Source organism: Saccopteryx leptura, chromosome 1, assembly GCF_036850995.1.
Source record: "Saccopteryx leptura isolate mSacLep1 chromosome 1, mSacLep1_pri_phased_curated, whole genome shotgun sequence".
In the NCBI taxonomy this organism is placed as follows: Eukaryota; Metazoa; Chordata; class Mammalia; order Chiroptera; family Emballonuridae; genus Saccopteryx; species Saccopteryx leptura.
In genome coordinates, this window is record NC_089503.1 from 199,715,343 (window position 1) to 199,738,316 (window position 22,974).

The following is a 22,974-nucleotide window of genomic DNA, read 5'->3' on the forward strand; positions in this document are numbered from 1 at the left end:
TGTATAATTCAGTGTGTTTTTCCCCCCAGTATATTCACAAAGTTGTACCACCATCGTCGCTATCTAATCTCAGAACATTTTCATCACTCAAACGACAGACAGCCCAGACCCGCTAGCTAGTGGTCACTCCCCGTCCTCCTCTCCCAGCCCCTGCCAACCACGAATCTGCTTTCTCTGCGGATTTGCCTATTCTGAACACTTTGTATAAATGGAACCATACATTATGTGAGCTTTTCTATTTGGCTTCATTGACTTAGCATCGTGTTTTAAGGTTCCTCCATGTTGTAGCTTATATCAGCCCTTCCTTTCTATACATTGCCAAGATAGCCCATTCTCTGAATATACTATGAGTTTTGTTTACTCATTTGGGAGTTGCTAGACATTTTATTATTAATAACGCTGCCATGAACATTCAAATGTTTTGTGTGAACATATGTCTTCATTTCCTTTGTATACGTACATAGGAATGGAATTGCTAGGTCATATGTTGACTGTACGTTTAACTTTTTTGAGGAATTGCTAGGCTACCAGACTCTTTTTCTACATTAGCTACCCCTTTTTATGTTCCCACCAGCAAAACATGGAGGCTCCAACTATTCTACGTTCTGACACGTTATTTTTTGTTTTTAAAATTATAGCCTTCTTCAAGGGTGTGAAGTAATATCGTATTGTTTTGATTTACATTTTCCTAATGAGTAATTGTGTTGAACATCTTTTCATGTACTTACTGGCTATTTTTATATTGGGTTGGGGAATAAGTTCGTAGCGTTTTTATATTTTCTTTTATTTTACAACGATTTGTTTGCTGTTTGGCAAAGGGTAAGTATTCATTCGATAAAACTCTTTCTGCTCTACAAAACTATGTTAATTGTATTTTTGAGTAATGTAAAGCCAGGAGGCACGGCCAGGGCCACCATCAGAGCAGCCCAGCCCTTGCAGGTTCGCATTGGATTCGGACAGTCGGTAAAGAAACAAAGGAGCCAAAAGCAGATGGGCTGTCATCTTTAATTCTAGCTTGCACCCGGCAGGCAAGTAAAAATACACACTGGGCTCCAAAACCCAGTCACATTCAGTGCTCACAAAGCCACTGACTTATCTGAGTTTCCTAGAATCAAAGGTTTCTAGCTCACCAGACTTATTCACCTCTGTTCCCCACCTCCTTCCTTATCCCAAATACAAACTCTACACAAACTGGCATCTCACTCAGCACTCCACCATCTTGGCTGCTTCTCCTGGCCTCCTCCACGTGGCCTTTCTCTGCTCTCCTCTGCTCTCTCTTCTAATGATAATCTCAGGAACCAAGAGCCCAAACTCCCGTTTTGCCCCCACTTTATACTGTAGCTTCACAACCTCTAATCCAATATACAAAGTAGGGAAGTCCCCAATACAAAGTCACCTCTGAGGCATGATTGGATTGTACCACCCTACATCAAAAAGGGTGGGAAAGGCTTAATCCCAAAACCAAGCCCCAGGCTACAAGGATTCTCAACACACATTAATATCACCTGGGCAACGGCCTCACGTGGGCAGCGGAGCCATCTTTAACAAAGTGAGCATAATACATTTTATCTGCCCAACAAGTTATTTAATTTTTTATTAGTTTTGAGGCTTAGAAATGGAATACCCAGGAGGCAAAAATCAACATTTTCGACACCTGCTCTTCTTTGCTTTTCATCGAGGTCAAAAAGCTGCCGAAGCAGCCCGGGACATTTGCGACGTGTATGGAGAAGGTGTCATAGGCGAGTCTACAGCACGGAAATGGTTTGCAAAGTTCAAAAATGGCGACTTTGACGTCGATGACACGTGCCGCAGCGGAAGGCCTTCTGAATTCGATGAAGAACTGGGAAATGCTCGAAAAGAATGCCACGGTCAACAAGGAGCTCTACATTGCCCAGCTACACCGCGTGAATGAGGCTATTCGACTGAAAAGACCTGATCGACATGGTCAAACCATACTCCTTCATGACAACGCCAGGCCCCATGTTGCACAAGTCGTCAAAGCCGCACTCCAAGAGCTCAAATGGGAGGTCCTTCAGCATCCGCGTATTCTCCGGACCTTGCACCGACCGATTACCATCTTTTCCGCTCCCTGTCAAACCATATGAAGGGCGTTACCTTCGATAACAAAGAGGTCCTTAAAAACTGGCTCAACAACTTCTTTGACACCAGACCAGGCGATTTTTGGTGGAAAGGCATCAACAAATTGGTCGAGAGGTGGGAAGAGGTTGTAAACAGCAACGGCGAATATATAATTGATTAACTTATTGATATAATTATTGTTTTTTGTTTAAATAAAAGTCTTCGGTAAGAACGCTACGAACTTATTCCCCAACCCAATAGCTTCTTTGAAACAATATCTATTCAAATACTTTGCCCACTTTTAAATTAGATTATTTGTCTTTTTATTGTGTAAGAGTTATTTATGTATTTTGGAGACTAGACTTATATAAATGATCTGAAAATATTTTCTCAGATGGGTTCTCAGATGGGTTCTTTTATTTTGTTAATAGTATAATTTGATGCCCAAAAGTTTTTAATTTGGATGAAGTACAATATATTTTTGTTGTTGTTTGTATCTTTAGTGTCATATATAAAAAACAATTATTGGGTCACTAAGATTTACATCTATGTTTTCCTTTTTACCGAGAGAGAGAGAGAGAAACAGACAGACAAGAAGGGAGAGAGATGAGAGGCATTTACTCATAGTTGCAGCACTTTAGTTGTTCATTGATTGTTTTGTCATATGTGCCTAGACAAGGCGGCTAGAGCTGAGCCAGTGACCCCTTGCTCAAGCCAGTGACCTTGGCCTCAGCCAGTGATCATGGGGTCATGTCTATGATTCAACATTCAAGCCTGCAACCCTGCACTCAAGCTGGTGAGTTTGTGCTCAAGCCGGACGAGCCCATGCTCAAGCTGGCAACCTCGGGGTTTTGAATCTGGGTCCTCAGCGTCCCAGGTCAATATTTTATCCACTGTGCCACCACATGGTCAGGCACACCTATTTTTTCTTCCAAGAGTAGAATAGTATTTGCTCTTACCTTTAAGTCTATGACCTATGTTAATTTTTATATGGTGTGAGAAAGGAGTCCAAAGTCATTCTTTTTCCTCTGAATACCAATTGTCCCAGCACCATTCATTGGAAAGATTATTCTTTTCCTATTGAATGGTCTTGGCATTCTTGTTGAAAATCAATTAATCATAAATGTCAGAGTTTATTTCTTGACTCTTAGTCCTATTCCACTGATCTACATGTCTATCCTCATTCTAGTACCACACTGTCTTGTACATTGTAGCTTTGTGAATCAAGTCTTTCAAATCTGTTCTTCTTGTTCAAGATTATTGTGGCTGGCTATTCTGGGTCCTTTGCATGCCCAAATTTAGGATAAGCTTGTCAATTTCTTCAAAGAAAGAAGTTGGAATTTTGACAGAGAATGCACTGAATCTGTAGACTAATTTGAGCATTGCTACCTTAACCTATTAAGTCTTCCAACCCATTTATTCACATCTTCTTTAATTTCTTTCAGTGTTTTATAGTTTTCAGTATACAAGTCTTGAACTTCTTTGGTTTTGTTTATTCCTAAATATTTTATTCTTTTTGATGCTATTGTAAGTGGAATTATTTTCTTGATTTTATTTTTGAATTGTTCTTTGCTAATGTAAAGAAATACAAATGATTTTAATATATTGATTTTGTATCCTGCAACCTTGTTACACTCATTCATTTTCTCTGCTAGTTGTGTGTGTTCTTTAGAGTTTTCTATATATAAAACCATGTCATCAGCAAATAGAGATAGATTTACTTCTTCTTTTGCGATCTAGACTCTTATTTCATTTCTTGCCCAACTGCCCTTGCTAAAACTTCCACTATAATGCTAGGTAGAAATGGTCAGAGTGAACATCCCGATTTTGTTCCTGGTCTTAGGAGCAAAGTTTTCCATTTATTACCACTTAAGTATGATGTTAGCTCTGGGGTTTTTATAAATGACCATCATCAAGTTGAGGGAGTTTTCTTCTATTCCTAGATTACTTAGTTTTTAAATATATATATCTTCTTTATTTTATTATTATTGTGGTAATATACAATGACTGATTTTTTCACGTTTAACCAACCTTATATTTCTGGAATAACTCTCACTTAGAATGTTGCTAGAGTCCGTTCAGTAATTTGTTGAGGATTTTCGCATCTATATGCACAAGGGATATTGGTCTGTCAGTTTCTATAGGTTTGTATTTTGATGATGTCTTTGGTTTTTCCTAACTTAGTACAAATGAGTTAGGAAGTGTTACTTCCTTTTCTATCTTAAAAAAATTTTTTTGGAGGAATTTCTGAAGGAGTGGCATTAATTTGCTAAACATTTGGTACTTGTGTTGTTCATGGCACCACGGGTCTCCCTCAGGTACCAGAGAGTCCACCACCTCACTGGGCATTCCCTCCTGCACTTACGGAAACGCTTTGCACGTGATGGGCACGCAGTATGTGAAGTTTTAGGGACGGATATTTTCCTAACCTGTCCTGCTTGTCATATTCTATCGAAAACCACCCAAGTGCAACTAACTTCAATTCTGCAGTTCGGGATTTTCACAAAACTATCTAAATGGTTAGCTCGGGTTAGTGTCAGTTTAGGAGTAAGACATGAACACATGTCTATCACGGTGAGGATTCGAAGCCCATCTTTGTCTTCCCAGGTTGACTCACTCAAGTTAGCTTGGCAGAAGAAAAGCTTTCTATAACCCAACCCGTTCCCCTCCCTCTTCTGGCCTCCTTCCTCTTGTTGGTAAATGACTTCAGCCTGTGCCTTCAACTTTAAATTTGTGTCTCGCGCTGTACCCCCGTCTCTCTTAGTGCTGAGACATTCAAAGCATGTTCCAACACAGGACCTGCGCCCCCATTTCTGATTCCACTACTCCTTGGGGATGGGCACGCTGGCCCGGAAAAAGAATGGGGGAGTAAGTTGTACTTAAGGGTTTCAAGGTTGAGTCACGGCTGGCTGCGCAGCAGTGCGGAGAGAGACCAAACGAGGTTCGATGGCGTGGGTCGGGCGGGATTGGGTCGGGTGGGGCCGGGTGGGGCCCCGGCACTCTCGGGCCCCCCCAGACCGACCTCGCGCGCGTGCGTGCTGAGGCCCGAGCCACCCCGGAGCCCGAGCCGGGAGGGGCGGTGCGCCGCGCGGGGAGGGCGGGGAGCGGCGCGCAGGGGGTGGGTGTCGGGGGTGGAGATGTAGAAGATGTGACGCCGCGGCCCCGCAGTGCCAGATCGGCGGCCGCGGTGCCCACGGCTGCCACTGGGTCCCAGGCGCTGCTGAGCGGGGAGGCGGCCCTCCCGAGAGTGGCGGCCGCGGAGAATCCGAGCCCTGAGCCCCCGCGCCCGCGCCGCCCGGCTCCCCGCGCGCCAGGGCCGGCGGAGAGGGCAGGGCCGAGCGGCGCGAGGCTGGGGACCCGCGGGCGTGGCGGCGCGCCGCCGAGCGGAAGGCTGGGGGGCCGGGGCCGGGGCCGCAGCTCGGAGCGCCTCGGGGGCCGGGGCCGGGGTACGGCGGCGCCCCGCGCAGTGTCAGCGGCTCGGGGACCTCGGCAGGGCTCCGGGGGGGCCATGGCCGCCGGGAGCATCACCACGCTGCCAGCCCTGCCGGACGACGGCGGCAGCGGCGCCTTCCCGCCCGGCCACTTCAAGGACCCCAAGCGGCTGTACTGCAAAAACGGGGGCTTCTTCCTGCGCATCCAACCCGACGGCCGAGTGGACGGCGTCCGGGAGAAGAGCGACCCGCACAGTGAGTTCTGGGGCTTCCGCTTTGCTCCATTGCAGCCTCCGCCCCCTCCATCCCACCTCCATCTCCTGGGGCGTCCCCCCTCCATCCCACCTCCATCTCCTGGGGAGTCCCCCCTCCACAACAGCCCCCCACTTCCATCTTCTGGGGCTCCCCCTTTGCTCGGTCCCAGCCTCCGCGCTCTCTCGGACCCACGGGGACTGCGGTTTCTTTCCGCGCGGCCCCCAGCGGTTTCAGGTTCTCCGTCTGCCTCCTCTCCGGGGCTGCGCTGCCCCCCCCCCCCAGGCTTTGGAGGTGCCAGTTTCCCCATAAACCCGATCCCTGGGCGCAGATCCCTAGGGCGCGCGGCCGGCTCCCTTTGCGCGGAAAACCTGTCGCATCGGGGACGCCAAGCAGGGAGGAGAGGTGTGTCCCCTCGTCCCCTAGACCCAACCCTTTCTCTGTCACACGCGCGAACTGAGGGAAGGGGACGCGGAGGGATTAGACTTTCTTTGTTGGAAGAACACCTTTCCGAGTAGCCCTTAAATTCCCAATCGGTGGGACCCCAGCAGTTGACTCAAAGCTGTCACCCATCCATTCCCCCATCCCCCCAATTGCTGAAAGCTGAAAAAGAAAAAAAAAAGGACTTTATTAATAAAATGCGACAGACCTTTGTTTCAATAGTGAGAAAAACTTGTGTCTTCCACCTGCATTGATCAGCTTTGGGACCTTGAGTCCTGTCCCCTCCCTGAAGCGGCAGAACACCTAGCTTGCACCCGGGGCGAGGGGCAAAGGAGAATTTATTTGAAGTGCGTAGAGGGCTCCGTTTGCCAGTCTGCACTTTGGGGTTTTGTAAAGAGAATCTGTTAAGTATTATGGAAATAACCCTGCCAGGACCACTGTTTTGTCAGGTGAGGCTGCCCAGAACCCCCCTGGAAGGTTTGCTGCAACACCTTGCTGTACCCGGACTCCCGGAGTCAATTGAGGAGTCCTTGTCTGGAGGGGGCCTGATCCTTTGCGTTTCTGAGGAGTTCACAGGTGATGCCCACCTGGGATGCATTCCCATAGCACTGGAGCAGAGGGGAGGAAACGGCATGAAATGGGCAGATTAGCACCACTGTTGCAACCTGAAGTGAGAGAAACCAGACCAGGAGATATTTTAACTGTAATCCTCTAGGTGTAGGTAAAACACCTGTTAAAAGCTGTGCTTTCCGGGGTCTCTTCCTTTATGGGGCTTCAGGTGGAGACTGATTCCCTCTTTACCTAAGAAAAGGTATGCACATAACGTCTTTATCTTAGGAAGCTAATGAATATCCCTCCCTCTGGAAGGAGGCAGCCATGCAACCAAACCTGAGTTGACCAAGGAAGGACTGGGTGGGACAGGCGCTTTTATAGTAGTTGGGTCTTGATAAATTCCAAAGTAGCAACAAGGGAAAGATGCAGGTCTTTAAGTTTTGTTGTTGTAGTTGTTGTTTTTCCAGGCCTACCATTATTAAAAAAAAATTTATCAGCCACTTACATTATCCAATCCAACTGAAAAAATGCTTTTAAGCCAGTATGTGGGTTAGTGCCCTTTCTCTGTTTCGGTAACGTGTGTTTGAAGCCTGTTCCACAGTGGTCTGCTGGGCTGGCTCAGCTGGTGAGGACAAGGTACATGTAAGTTGCAGTCAGTTTCATTATTTCCCAGTAGCACAAACTGTTCATTAAAAAAAAAAAAAAAAGGAAAAAGGAAAAGGAGCCTGTTCTCTGACTAGAAGACATAAGAACTCTCCTCCAGATTAGGTGTTCCCTCAGACACTTGATTTGTTGCTGAATCCATTATTTTCCTTGAAGCCTTGGATACTCCGTTTCTGTCCCAGCAGCACTGCTGGGGCTCACTAGTGAGGATATCTGAGTTGCATATGTACCACATTACCACCCTGGTAAAACTGCTGTCAACTTGTCTTCCCCACGGGGGGGCTGGGCTGTCATGTTTGTAACCTTATTTCAACTCAGTGGTTCTCAAATGGGGACGATTTTGCCCCCCAGGGAACATGTGGCAATGCTTGGAGATATTTTTGGTCGTCATACCCTGAAGGGTGCTGCTGACACCTCACAGGCGGGGCTGGGAATGTGGACAGTGCGCGGGACACCTCCCTGTGCCCCAGCAAAATGTCCTCTGACCCTAATGTGAATAGTGCCAACCCACTAACTAGCTAAAGAGAAACGGTCAAAGTAGAGGACTCATCCAGATGTGTGGAGAGAACTGATTATATTTTTAAATCACCTTTTATTAGGCAGTTGACAAGAACACAAACCTAAAAATGACTCATTTAAGCCACTTTGTGTAGCCCAACATGGATGTACATTTAAGTATAGTACATTTTGCTGCCATGCCAAAGACGTGCCAATAGTTGACCAAACCAGGAGACTGATGGGAAGGATGTAAGGAAACTGTGTGGACCAGGGTCCCCCACTCCCCATAACAAATGCAGCGGACCAGCACACACGGACAGATGTCCAGATATCTAGACCTGTTTGAAAAGTTGGAAAACCCATGAATGGCTCCTGTCCCCAAACTTTTTTATCCACCTGACCTGGAAATTCATCACTGGAGGTTGATTCCTTTGGCGTTAACACCTTCTCTGTCCCTATGTCTTCTAAAAAATGCAGACTACCTCTGAAAGGAGGGGTTCAGCCCTGATCAGATTTTAACGTTCAGTGTGACTTAAGTTGTGATGCAATTTCTTCCCCAGAAGCTGACCAGGAGGTCCGGGATTTTGGAGGGATGCTTTGAGGGCTGACTTACCTGGGGGTGCTGGTGAGGTGTGGAGGATGCGGTTCAGGTAGTGAAGGGGAGACAGGGCGGGGGAAACGGAGGCAGACAAGAAGGGGGAGGTAGGAGGTGACTGAACCCAGCCTTTCCAGTTTCTCAGTGTGGCTGCAGCTCCTCCATACCGGGCGTTTGCCTGAGTTGTTTCACTTGCAAGTGCCCCTACTCATGCCCTTCCTTCCGGTCCTCCTCGGAGAACTTCCCTCTGACGGGAGGGTCTTGATGGAACAAGCTGTGACAGCTTCTCCGGTGGGGGAGCCACACGCCCGCACTGCCCTCCCCCAGGCGTCCTGGCCATTCCCATGGGCCTCTTGCAGCTGTCCATGGCGATGAGCATGGTGAAGTGTTCTCTGCAGCAGTGAGCCCTGGGAAGACATTCAGAAGAGAGACTGTTTACACTAAGCAGTACAGCCTGCGGTGGAGTATGGCCAGGGTGTGCCGGTTATGTACATTTCAGCATTAAACATGTTCCAGATGCACTGACCGAGGGAAAAGGAAGGTACTGGAAGTGTTGGGTCCACCCTTGGGCTTCCCCCAGGAGGTGACTGCCACACTCCTTCCTCTGCCTCCTGGCCTAACAGGATGCTGGGACCAGGAGAGGCCCCTGTGCCCCCCTCCCTGCTCCCATGGACTTTCTTGTGCCCTGGTACATTCTCCGTGCAGCCCCCACCATACAAACATGGCCTTGTGACGACGGGCAGCGGGTGACTTTAGACCTTCAGGTTCACCGGTCCCATTTTATAGGAAGGGTATTGACGTTTACTGCCAACTTCCTCTTCCGGCCTCTGACCAGGCTTCCTGCCCACCTGGCCCCTGGCTGCTGTCCCTGACCGCCCCCCCTCCAGCCTCATTGATCTCTGCTGTTCTGTTGGAGCTCCCTCCCTCTGGGGCCCCCTTTGTGGGGCCCTCCGTTTCTGGGTACTGACACAGCTAGCCCTCTCCCTACTCCGCAGGCTCCCTCTGGTCCTGTCCCTGGGGTAGTGGATGGAGCCGTCTCTCCTTCTCTGCCTTTTTGTAAATGGAATTGTTGAATTAATGGCGCTAGATTCTCTTCCCCCATTTTCTTGGGTCATATCTGGCAAGAGGATCCCTCTTATTTGCCTTAATAATCACGGTATTTACTGTGGTGCTATTTGCGTGCAGTAAACAAATGAAGTAAGAATCTAATAGCTCATTTAATAGGGGAAGTCATGTCATCGGTGCAGCCGGGAAGGGACAATTCATGAGTCATAGTTATTACCCCACCTTGGGAGCCTTGATCGATGAGGGGGCTGCCAAGTGACTTCCGCCTAGAAAAAGCAGTGTCCCCTTGTGACAGGCCCTACGGGCTCCTGCTGTGTTTATAAAGTGGCTGTTACGTAATTAGATTTTGACAATGGTGTAACGGCTGGCCTCTAAGTATTCTCATTTTGATTTGTGACTTATAAGTTCAATTCAAAAATAAAATGTTGCATATGTAATAAACCAAAACAAGAACCGTCATTGGTATGTTATAATAGTACAGTGGACTTTATTCACCTCCATGTTAGTTCTCGGACAGCACCATGGGCGACGTTGGAAGAGGCCATGACTACGTTGGAAGTGTGCCGTGGCCTCTGCATGCCTCCCCGGTCGCCATGTGTGCTGCTTTCCCGCCCAACCCCGTGTGGGCCCCCGTGTGGGCCCCCGTGTCCTGGAGCACACAGGTACTGTTCGGAAGGCTGGCCCGGGAGGAAGGGGGAGCCAGCCGGCAAGTGCATTTGGGTGCAAACCTGAAACTCATTACCATGTTCTGTTGGATCCAAACAACTGTCTCTTGTTTTGCTGTTGAGCTTGTCGTTTTCTGCACTCTGAAATCAAGGATCTGGTCTGGCACTGATCTTATATGTCGTCAGTGCCCCTAATAGTTAACGCTTGGTCGTTTGGAAGATAGTTCAGAATAGCAGTTGTCAGTGTAGAACTTTGGTTGTGTCGCTGGGAAATGCAGCTGTGGCCTCTTGACTCCCAGCTTGTTGTATCTGTTGTCAGGCTGGCTCCTGCCTTCACTTTTGCTCTCAAACTCCCCCTCAAATCCAGGCTATTTACAGCTGCAGGAACGTAGGAGAGGGCCAAAATGTGGCGACTACCGGGGAACCGCTGCCCTCTGAGCCATGGACCACAGTTCTTAGAAGCCAAGACTGGTCCCTTCTAACTGCCTAAGGGATATTTTTAGTCTGAGGGAATTTGAAGGGCCTAGGAGGCGACAGACAGCCAATATTCAGTGTTTAATTTGTGTCTGATCCCATCTGTCACTCTTCTTGCATAGGGTGACTTTTGAGTTGATCAGTGTATCCTCAATGCTTACTCATTCATTTACAGAAATCCAGCAGGTGTGTGTGTGTGTGTGTGTGTTTGTATTTTCAAAGGGCTACTTCCTTCCTCATATTAACTTACCCTCTAACTTGAATTGTCCCATCAAATTCTAAAAATGAAAGGTTTTCAGATTTTCAAGATACGGTGGAGACAAGACCAAAAAATGAAGAGGATATGTGGATATGAAGTCTTATGTTCCAGGTATAATCAAACCATTGAAAGGCATCTTCCTGGTTTAATTTATAGTGAAGCCTATACATTTATTTTATAATTAAAATTTATAAACAATAACTCAAGTTAGCCCAGGAGGAAGTAGGTTTGTTTAAAGGAGCTTTGGATAGAGTAGTCATGATCTGGCTAGATTCTGTGAGTAGGTTTTTCTCTGTTCGTAATGGAGGTACTTCAAGAAAATGCTGGGACCTTAAGGTGTGACCCATGACTCTTCCATATATATAACATCATAAAAGCCGTGTGCCATTTGCTTGGGGAGGACTCTCTAAAATGTTAGCAGAGGATGGACATGTTCTGTGTGGACCTTCCCGCGGAGTCACTACTCATGGGCCGTGCTGTGTGCATACAGCTTGGTGGGGCGTCTCTCACTCTCCTGGTGTAGCAGCACGTTCACTGAGACCCTTGGTCAGTCTTAATGAAGATGATCATACATGTAACAAAGTTACACTTGCAAAATGTTTGGAAACCTCAGAGGTCGGCTCTTAGCATCTCTGAGGCTGATCTATCGAAAGATGAATTGTTTTTCAGATAGTCTAAAACCCTGACGAGGAATTTCATTCTCTTCAGAAAGCATTTAAGAGTTGGTGACGTCCTGCGCGATGTCAGGTTCCTCAGGTGTGCGTGCATTCACTCTGTCTCTGTGGCCAGGACCCTGGAGTCCTGCACTCGCCACCTGCAGCGTCTTCTGCTTTTCCCCTTTGGATTCTCATGCTTCTGACCCCATGCCAGTCTGACTGTATGTCGGGCCCATTTTTTTCACGTCTTCCTATGCCTGTCTTTCCTTTCCTGCGTGACCTCTAAAAATTCTAAGAGCTTCATGTGTTCTAATTTCATATCCCTGTATTCTATTGGATGTTCCTAGTTGGTAAGGATTTTCTTTAAAAAAAAAAAAAAAAGAAATTCAAACAACATTACCTAGTAATCCTGTATTCAGCTCCGAGGGTCTGAGACCAAATTACTTGTCCCAGGAGTCCCTCGCCTCCATGGCCGAATGAAGGACCAGGCAGGGGCCTCAGCACAGGTTCCATCTCTGTTTGTCCGAGGAGCTAGAGCTGGTAAACAACAAGCACAACTACTTCAGGATGAGGCATGCAAAATGGTTATATTGAATGTGACATTCACTGTAAGTCCCTTCTCCAGGATTACTTTTTCACTGTGGAAAGTTTTCTTCTCAGCTATTGAATAACATCGATATTTCTAGCAGATTCCAGAACCAGCCATAATCCTCTAATTCAGGATTGATGATCTAAGAATTCATACTTGAATCTAACATGTTAATCCAGAAATCTCTTCTCACCCCCCTCCCACCCCAAGTCTCAAACTGGTGACTCATTTGCCAAATTAGGAGTAAGGACTGTCTAGGGCCATTGTCAGTGTCCTCTTTGGCTGTGAGGAAATGGCACAGATCATTTCATCCTAAAATTCATTCAGATCTGTGAGCCGGCCGGTATTCATTGCAACAATCTGAAAACTCGTAAAAGGACAGGCATTGTGTGACAAAGTGAGTCACAGTCTTTGTGATGTGATGTCTGCCGGGGTGGGAGGGAGACATCGCTGAGTGACTCCCCTCCAAGCTGAATCATTTCGCAAATAAAAAATAATCCGTAGGTTTTTCGGTGGTCATTACATAAATAGGAGAGGAAGAGAGGAACAGAGTCAAATAATACCTCCATTTAAAAAATCACTTTTTGGAATGTATCACTTGCTGAACAGTCTGTGTTTTGAACCAGAAATGAAATTAATTTCTCTACTGCCTAATAGTAATATCTTTTCATTTAACACCTGCTGTACATCATACATACATATATATATATTAATTTTGTTACTTCCTTGTCTAGATGTTTTTTTATTCTCCCATGTCATTTGACTTTTCTCCTTGTAGTTCTTTCTAGCCTTGGTTCCTTTGAAGCACGCGCACCCACACACACACACATGCGTGCTGGAGGGAGTGTCATTTATGCGCTGGCGGTATGACAGCGTGAATTGGATAGATGGGGATACAAGAGAAGAAGGTCCCTTTTGCCCTGGAAATTCTGATTCTGGGATGGGATAATCTTGCATATTGCATGGTAGATCCTCCTTTGTTACTTTTAATTTTTTTTAATGTTTATTTTATTGATTTTAGAGAAAGGAAAAGGACAAGTGGGGGAGAGAGAGAGAGAAAGCAATATTGATCTGTTCCTATGTGTGTCCTGTTTGGGATCAAACCGGCAACTTCTGTGCTTTGGGATAATGCCCTAACCAACCGAGCTGTCTGGCCAGGGCTAATCTTACTAGAAACAAAAGTTTGGAGAGCCTTTCTCTGAGTGAAATTTAATCTTTAAATATAAGGTTGATTAACCTTATTATTGCCTTACCGTCTTGGGGGTAAGACATTTGTCAAAAGGATTATGTGAAAAGAAATACTCTATTTTGAGTGTGTTTCTAAGTTTTAGAAGTTCTTACCTACTTACATTTATATATTACTCTAAACTCAGTAATTTGCTAGTGGGCCTGTAATGCAAATGAGAAGACAATCTTGCTAATCAGTTTCATAGAGGACTCTAATCTGCACAGAAGACGTTACACAGCAGGTGTTGGTTGAACAATAATGGATTATAGCAACACCTTCAGCAGTTACAGGATTGGGCATAGATCATTTTGGAATGGCAGTGGTTATTAAAACCATGAAGTAGTCATGGCTTCTGTCCAGCCTTTGCCGGACACCTGAGGAGATTGCTATAGTGACTAGCAAAGTCCCTGTCCCTTGCAGTAGGGGAAGGGCCAGTTCATTGGCTTTTACCTTTGTATTCCTAGGACTTCAGTCTTTACTGAGTAAATGAATGAATGAATAAATGACATTTTTGAAAACATGCTATATGTCAGCTTTACAAATAATATGTTTAATCTTAAGTACAAACCTATAAAGCAAGTATCATTTTCCTCATCTTACTGATGAGGGTACAGTTTTTGCTAGAGGCTTTTCAAAACACGATCTTGATCTGGGACAGCACGTAAGGAATTGTGCATCCCAGACTTCTTAGAGTTTAGAATACAGGTTCATGGCCAGAATTCCAGAAGGACAGGGTAGCAGACATGTAAACAGAAATAGTGGTTTTTAAAAATAATTTAAGCAGTCTCAGAGGCTTTGCAATTTTCTTTCCAAGATTTAAAACAAACCCCCCGAAAGCAGATATACTCAGACCTATTTTATTTTAATCTTCATCAAGAGAGATGTTCGGTCAGCCAGTGATTTTTGAGTTTCAGCTATGTGAGGAAGACCAAGATAGACAAAGAGATGGCAAGAGAGCATTTAGACACATCCAGAAACACGTCTAGACTGAAATTCTTCTTTCCTTGAAATCACATGTCCCCTTTCATTGACAACAGGTAGTATCTCTGTCTTTCTTGCCAGCCGGTGCCATCATGGAGAAAATTCCTAGTCTTCATTTTCCTCATCCTCCGAGCCCTTCCTCCTGCTGGTTCCAGTGTCTTTCCCACACGCAGCCTCGGCACTCTGGCCGCAGCTGCTCTGTTCTGTTCTGTCTTGACCGTGGCAGCTGCCTGTGACGGACCCCGTAGGTATGAGTTAGCTACAGCTGCTGTAACAAAATCCTATGGGCTGCGTGACTCCAACAGAAATGTGTTTTCTCACAGCTCTGGAGATTGGAAGTCCAAGATGAAGGTGTCAGCAGATAGGTTCCTTCTGAAGACTCTACCCTTGGCTGGCAGATGGCCACCATCTTGCTCCTCTTCACAGAGCCATCCATCTATAGACAGACACAGTTTCTATTCTTGTAAGGACACTGATCACAGAGGGTTAGGACCCACCCTAATGGCCCCATTTTGACTTAATCACCTTTTTAGAGGTCCTGTCTCTTTAAAGGCCCTGTCTCTAAAGAGTTCATTCAGGGTTCATTCATGTTGTCTCCAATGTCAGAATTTTTTTTTGTATTTTTCTGAAGTGAGAAGCTGGGGGGAGGCAGATAGACAGACTCTCACATGCGCCCAGCCAGGATCCACCAGGCATGCCCACCAGGGGGCAATGCTCTGCCTATCTGGGCATTGCTCTGCTGCAATTGGAGCCATTCTAGTGCCTGAGGCAGAGGCCATAGAGCCATCCTCAGCGCCTGGGCCAACTTTGCTCCAATGGAGCCTTGGCTGCGGGAGGGGAAGAGAGAGACAGAGAGGAAGGAGAGGGCGAGGGTGGAGAAGCAGATGGGCGCTTCTCCTGTGTGCTCTGGCTGGGAATTGAACCCGGGACTTCCACCTGCTGGGCTGACCAGCCAGGGCCAGGATTATTTTTATGGCTGAATAATATTCCATTGTATGCATATATCACGTCTTCTTTATCCATTTGTCTATTGACAGACACTGGGGTTGTTTCCATGCCTTGGCTATTGTGGATAATGCTGCCATGAACATACAGGTGTGGGTGTCTTTTTGTGATAGTAATTTTATTCCCTTTGGATAAATACCCAGAGGTGGAATTGCTGGATCCTATTGCCATTTTGTGTTTAGTGTTTTGAGGCACCTCCTCCACACTGGTCTTCATTAGTTTATTTCTTTTGGTTCTTGTTCTTCCCCTATTGTGTGTGGGTTAGTTTTGCTTCTTTAGGGTTTCTGAAAACAAGGATAATCGCCTTATTCCAGAAGAAAGGGCATTGTTAGATTAAACAAACAAAACAGAAATGACCCCCACCAAGATTCCGGGGCTGCTCTCACCTGGAGACATGTCAGCTGCAGTCTGCTGGTGGTCCTGGCAGGGGTCACCATTGCCCCTGGTCTCCGCCAGCTGCTGTCTGCCCCAGAGGCCCCCTGAGCCTGATGCCAAGGATGCTGGCATCCGATGATGTCAAACAGGCTGGTTTTGTTTGGTGAAGTCGCATTCTGGTCTGTGATTGGAATGTCATATGCTTCTGTCAAAGCGTCGTCCTCCTTCCTGGTGGAGGAAAATGTCACTCAGCAGCAGCAGAGCTCTCGGCACAACCGCCCGTCCTTCAGCTGTGAGCTGACCGAGCCTCCCACATGACCTGGGGACAGGAGGACGGGAAGGTGGCTGGCCGATGCCAGCTTGCTCTTCTGGAGCCATGGTGGGTGCCACTGGGAATGAGCTGGGGTGTGAGAAGGTGGGGTTAGAGTGGGGCCACGAATGGGGTTCTTCTCTGCACCACAGATGTCCTCTACCTGCTTCCTGGACACTTAGGTCTCCTGACTGGGTCTTCTCCTTGACTTTTATGTCCTCGAGGGCAGGGTGCCTCCCCACTGGGAAGCTACCAGCCATACCAAAACCAGTACGCAGATTTCAGTCTGCCAATGTGTAGCAAAATGGCACCAGATGACAAACCGCTGGCTTGGTTGCTGTAAAAATAAAACCAAATAAGTAAATATAAGGGCAGATGAATGTATTGTGCTGAGTGGTGAGCGCCCGCGTGGTCAGCACAGTGTGTGTGGACACGCCTTCCGGTTTGGAAGCACGGAGGGACTTGAGGGCTGTGAGATGAGGTTTTCCTTTGAAGTACTAGGGGGTGGGGGGTGGGCTGTGGGCTGGAGAGCCTGGGTAGTGTGGGGTTGCTTTCCATGGCTGCTGGGGGGGGGGGTGGAGAGACCTGGGAAGTGTCCACCGTGGCCAAGTACTTGCTGGGGGCCCCTGGGAGGGCATGGACACCCGCTCCCTAACAGCACCTGTCTGGAAGACCCTGTCATTTTCAGGGGTATTCCCCTGTGTCTGTCCTGCAGTGCCCGTGTGGGAGTGGAGAAGCCAGGGGGCGCTGTGGGGCTCGGCTTCAGATGCGCTGGAATGGACAGGTGGGAGACGTGGCTGATGGCCCTGAGTGTTGGCTGATGAGGACGGGGCGACTCAGAGGCTCAGGGCCGCTGGATAAATGGTGGTGTCGGCCTCGATGGGGTCACGAGGCTGAGGAGCCAGCTAAGGGTCCTGAGGGTGCATTGCATTGGTGCTTAAGGGGAACAGCTCTGGAAGATGATACGGCTATGAGTGTGGGCCACGCAGGTCACGGGTCGGGGAGCCGAGAATCTCTGAGGCCAGGTTGTTGGTGGGTCTTCTAATTGAACGGCCAAGTTTTTCAGACGGTGACGAGGTGTCAAGGCAAGATTCCAAAGTCAGCAGTGAGTGACAGTGACCCACCCGTGGATGGCACCACCAAAGAGGGAGAGAGGGTAGGGACCCTGAAGGAGGAGATACTACTCTGGCAGCAGAGAGCAGTGGTTGTGGATGCCATTAAACCAGTGGGGAGAGGCCTGGCCCCAGTTGAAAAGGGTCATCTAGAGAAATCAGCCAGATCTCAATGTGGTTGCCGTGGCCTGTGCCACGGTGACCAGCAGCCATTGCAAGGGGAGAACGTCTTCTGGTAGGTAGTCTGTCTTTCTTTTCTTTTTCTTTAATTTATTCAGTGTGAGGAGGGCAGACAGAGACAGATTCCCGCATGTGCCCCAACTAGGATCCACCTGGCAAGCCCACTAGGGGGCAGTGCTCTGCCTATCAGGGGTGTTGCTCCATTGCTCCACAGGGGAGCTCTTAGCGCCTGAGGCAGACGCCATGGAGCCCATCCTCAGTGCCTGGGGCCAGCTCACTCCAATTGAGCCTTGGCTACAGGAGGAGAAGACAGAGAGAAAGAGAGAAGCCAGGGGAGCAGATGGGGAGGGGTTCAGAAAGCAGAAGAGGAGCAGGAGGAGAGAGTAACAAGCACACACACGCTCAAGAACATGTGGAGGAGATGCTGCTGAGATAGGCTTTCCTGTCCAAGCTCCTGAGGAGTGAGTTGCGGGGGGTGCTAGGCACTGTCTCAGGGTGGGGTGGGGGAGCCTTGGCACTGTCTCGGGATGGGGTGGGGGAGCCTTGGCACTGTCTTGGGGTGAGGTAGGGGCTTGGCGCTGTCTCCAGGAGTGGGAGCCCTTCCAAAGCTGACAAAGTTTGAGAGGAGCAGGAGCGAAAGAAAAACAATGAGAGCTTGCACGGCCCAAGGGAAGCAAAGACGTTCAGTAACTGATTTTAAGCTCCGTTTGGGGGGGAAGGCAAGTGTGAATACTGGGAGTCAGAAGCTGTTTGCTTTACTACTTGTGCACTTTGATGATATTTCTTTAACTTTATAAGTTATAAAATGAACTCTGTCTTTTTATTAGAAGGAATACAAAGAGTATGAGACGATGTTCTTTGGGAAGGTAAGACCTCTTGCTCATTGGTATTTTCATCTCTTCCCGTTTTCCCCTCCCCCCTCAACCCCCCCCCCCCCACACACACACACACAACTCATTGCTTGGAACAAATCATAATTTTAGCATTAGTTCAACCAGCTACTCCTTAGGACATGGCCAGTGAGGAAATGACAGTGTGACATGCTTCACATGCTTCTGTGTAGATCAGCACCCAGACAGAAGGATGAAACTGCTGATCTGTGACCCTAGGTCCCCAGGTGACCACGGTCAACACATTTTCCCAATCTGGGACACTGCTTCCTCGTGTTGAACTGAAAAGTCCGGGCTGGGTGGTTTCTGAGAGCCAAACTCTAAGGACGTTTGAATCAAATTCTGCTGAAGGGTCAAAGAATGAGTTTGGGGGGACAGATGATGTCATCAGAAATAAGCATGGCCCAACAAAAAGAGTATGCATCCAGCCCTGGCCAGTTGGCTCAGCGGTAGAGCGTCGGCCTAGCGTGCGGAGGACCCGGGTTCGATTCCCGGCCAGGGCACACAGGGGAAGCGCCCATCTGCTTCTCCACCCTCGCCCTCTCCTTCCTCTCTGTCTCTCTCTTCCCCTCCCGCAGCCAAGGCTCCATTGGAGCAAAGATGGCCCGGGCGCTGGGGATGGCTCTGTGGCCTCTGCCTCAGGCGCTAGAGTGGCTCTGGTTGCAACATGGCGACGCCCAGGATGGGCAGAGCATCGCCCCCTGGTGGGCAGAGCTTCGCCCCATGGTGGGTGTGCCGGGTGGATCCCGGTCGGGCGCATGCGGGAGTCTGTCTGACTGTCTCTCCCTGTTTCCAGCTTCAGAAAAATGAAAAAAAAAAAAATAATAAAATTAAAAAAAAAAAAAAAAGAGTATGCATCCAGAAGAAAGGGCACTTCGTGCCAGGCCTGGCTGAGGTGATGGCCACAGCGATCCTAAAGCAATAGACGCAGGGGGCCAGACTCCCTTAGCCAGAAGGGGACTCTGAGTGTGGCTCTAGGAGATGTGGCTGGTGTCAGAGGTGAGGAGCTGGCTTTGTAAATAGGGCCGATGATCGATCCCGTATCTGATATGTGTTGGACAGCTATTCTTGAAATGAGAGGAAAATTGCAGAGCTGTCCTTGAATGGTCATTCTTCCCGGCCCCTAGCTCTGCCCTCAGCCCCTTTCTTTTCTTTCACACCTCTGTTAAGGTCATTCTCATGGCTTCACCTTTCCCATTCCTGCAAGTGACAGGTAGACCTGCATTTGTGTCCCATTTATGCCTTTCTAGCTGCAGGATCTTGGGTACGTTACTTCATTTCTTTATGTACCAGTTTCCTCATCTGGCAAGTGAGGATACTGACTAGTAATAGCTACTGCGTCTATATTGTTGTAAGTATTAACACAGAATAACACAGGTGGAGTATTTAGTACTGTCAGGTAGTGAGTCTTCAATGGCTGGTAGCTGGGACTGTGTGTATTGTTCCTGAGCCTCTCTCAGACAGACTTATATGTCATCTGTCCTCCAGGGCTTCGGTAATGTCATGCAACAAACATCTGGAAATGTGATGGCCTCACATAACCCTGTAATTACCTCTCCTGATTCCATGGACTGACTATATCGGCTGGATGGTTCTTCTGCTAGTACTGTGGGAGTTCTCACGCAGCTGCAGACAAATAGTGGCCAGGAGAGGAATATCTAAATGGCTCCACATACCTGTCTGCCATCTTGACAGGGGTAAAAGGAAGCCTGAGCATCTCTTTCTCCTGGTGGTCCCTCCATGAGACTAGCTTGGGCCTCTTTCCATCATGGCTGGGTCTCAAGAGCAGAGGTCCCTAGAGTGCAAGCTCCAAGGTCGAAGCATTGTCTACATTGTGTTTGCTAATGTCCCATTGACCACATTCAGTCAACAGGGACCTAGACTAGAGTCACTATGGGAAGGGCTACATGAGGTCTGACTGTCAAGAGGCTACATGAGGTCTGACTGTTCATCAGAGCCACCAGAATAATTCAGCCACACCCAGTTTCCAAGTCCCCACTGTCTGGAAACAACCTTCATGTGGACATCACTCTGTGAGGTTGAATCTGCTAACCACTTCCAATCCAATAAGCAAGTCATTGTTTTCTTCGATGAACTTGGAGCTGGTGCTGGGTCATAAATACGACGTTCTCATTTTGTCAGCTTTCTCCCCAGATTATGCCATATCAGTTTTCTTTTTTCTTTTTTTTAACCACACACCAAGATTTTATGAAACCCTGACATTTAGTCTTTGGTGCTCTACCCTCACTGCCACCACTTGAGTCCACATCCTTATCATCTTTCACATGAACATCTATAGTGCCTTTTAACCTTTAAACACCACTTTGTCTGATGCTCTTCATTTTCTTTTTTATTTATTGGATTTGAGAGAGAGAGAGAGAGAGAAACATTGATTTGTTGATCCACTTAGTCATGCATTCATTGGTTGATTTTTGTGCATGCCTTGACCGGGGATCGAACCCCCAACCTTAGTGTATCAGGATGATGCTCTAACCAACTGAGCTCCCCGGCCAGGACTGAGGCATTTCTTTTCAAGAACCTGTGGTCTGTTTCTAGTTCTTACTGCATGGATCTGCTTGTTTTCCTGGGGCCCTTATCTGTCGATCCTATTCTGTTGATACAACAGTTTCTTTCACTACCGTATCTCATCGACCTTCCAGAGTCAGAGCATGGGGAGGCAGAGTCCCTAATAAGAGAGTCTAGGTCCATCTGTGCGTTACCTTAGAGCACAGAGGGGAGAGGCAACCTGGTGGCAGGGAACAGGCCCCAGATGCAAGATAGAAGGTGAGAAGCACTTATTATCACTCTCTGTGTTTTTAGAATTAGGTACTCAATAAGGGGAATCAGATGTTTCAGGGGGGTAGAAATTAGATCCCCTTTTCTGGACTTCCTTACTTTTTAGAATTCTCTCCTGGCTTTTTGTTCATGGCCGTTGTGCTCCTGGCTCCGTTGGGGAATGCGTCCACATAAGTCTGGTTTTATTGTTCTCCGTGCTGCTCGCCACATGGACCTCCCAAGTGTTTGCTGGTTGGAGAACAGAAGAATTTAAGTTCGATTCATACATTTTATAAATCAAAATGGGCATCATCAACAGAGTCAGATAAAAGGATGTATGTCATTACGTATTAAATGGAGAGAGAGGCAGCGTGCAGTCTCCTGAATGATCCTCAGTGTTGACAACAGATATTTGCGAAGCCCTTGGTAGTAGGTGGGACACATGGAGGCTGAGCTAGTGGCACTGCTCAGGGAGGGGACCCGTTTCTTCTGTAAGGGGGTTGGGCATACAAGACATGAGAGGAACTTGGGAAGGAAAGCTGTTGTGTTTTTTTCTTTAGATCTAGCAGTCTTTTTTTTTTTTTTTTTGGACCAGATAACATTTTAAAATAGGACATGGAAAGACTAGCTTCCCGTTCAGTTGACAAGACGGCATGTTCAACCTACAGCCCCCGCAGGGAAGGCACAAACTGGAAAGTTTGCTGGCATCTTCTGCGACTCATGCCCATGGTGTTGGTGCCGTCGTTTCCATGACAAAAGGCATGGTCTTTCTGGGAGGCCAGGGTGGTGCTCAGCCTCAGTGATCCGGGTGCATGTGGGCTCTTGGAAGACTCTCCCAGCCCACCTGCTTCCAAGCACAGTGTCTAGGTGGCCCACGCCACTGTATTAACCTGGAGGTCACGGCAGCTGTGTTCTTGCGCTGGTGCCAGGATCTCATCTCCCTGAGACCCGGTTGATACTCCGCACAGCAGAGAGGAGGGTCCCTGCGTCAGATTGGGGACTCGGAGGCAGAGGAGCCTCGGCATCCCTGAGCCCAGCCCGCTCCGCCCTGCGGGGTGCTGGGGAGAATTTCCCTCCTAGGGCCTCCTCTCCTCGCAGGCCTTGGAGACCTGCCTTGCGCTCTTGGCTGGAACGGGGTTTTCCGCAGCGGAGGCTGCAAGAATGCTCGTCATTGATTGAGGGACGTGCCTTCCGTTTATTTTCACAGGAGTCAAGTAAAACATACGCTCCGGTCTTAAGCCTTCTTTGAAAGGTGTTTTACTAATGAGTTTCCCAGTCACATGGAGTGACTGGGGACAGTGACGGTGAATGGCTGGAAGGCTCTGGGCAGCTGCCCCCCACCCGGACCCCGACCCCATCCCCATCCCGGCCCTGCTCCCCCTCCCCCAGCCCCTATCCCGCCCGGGCCCTGCTCCCCAGCCCCCAGCCCGGGCCCTGCTCCCCCTCCCCTATCCCCCAGCCCGAGCCCTGCTCCTCCTCCCCTGCAGCCTCTCTCCTTGCTCTGGCACACACTTGCTGCTCTGTTCTCTGTTCTGGAGCTGCCTGAATTGTGTGATTTCTGTAAATGACTGTGACGTCCTTAATCCAGAGGAAAGTGCCGGGAGCACAAACAGCCCCGTGAGCTGGCACCACCCCCTGGTTCAGGGCACGGCCAAGCAGGCAGACCGAGCTGGTGGCGCTTCCTCCACGGACACTGCCCTGGAGAGGAGACTCAGGCTCTCTCGCAGCCCTCCGCGAGTCTAGGAAGCATTTGGAAAGGACGGGAAGGGTGGCCGGGAAGAGGCTGCAGCAGATGATCACCAGAGCGTGGTGGCTGCATGCTGGGGGGCACCCTCTCCTCTCTTGTCAACCTTGACCTGAGCTGCTTCTGTCTTGAGGGTGTTCCTTCCAGGTGCATAG

General features: G+C 48.3%; 1 protein-coding gene across 1 annotated transcript in view; it reads left to right on the plus strand.

Annotated features, from left to right (window-relative positions):
* The first annotated feature begins 5,218 nt into the window (after window positions 1-5,218).
* FGF2 (fibroblast growth factor 2) overlaps window positions 5,219-22,974 on the plus strand; it is a 41,905-nt gene continuing 24,149 nt past the window's right edge. The window contains exon 1 of the mRNA XM_066384845.1: window positions 5,219-5,765. Coding sequence (XP_066240942.1) covers window positions 5,588-5,765 — 178 coding nt within the window. The 5' untranslated portion in view covers window positions 5,219-5,587. The remainder of the gene's footprint in view (window positions 5,766-22,974) is intronic.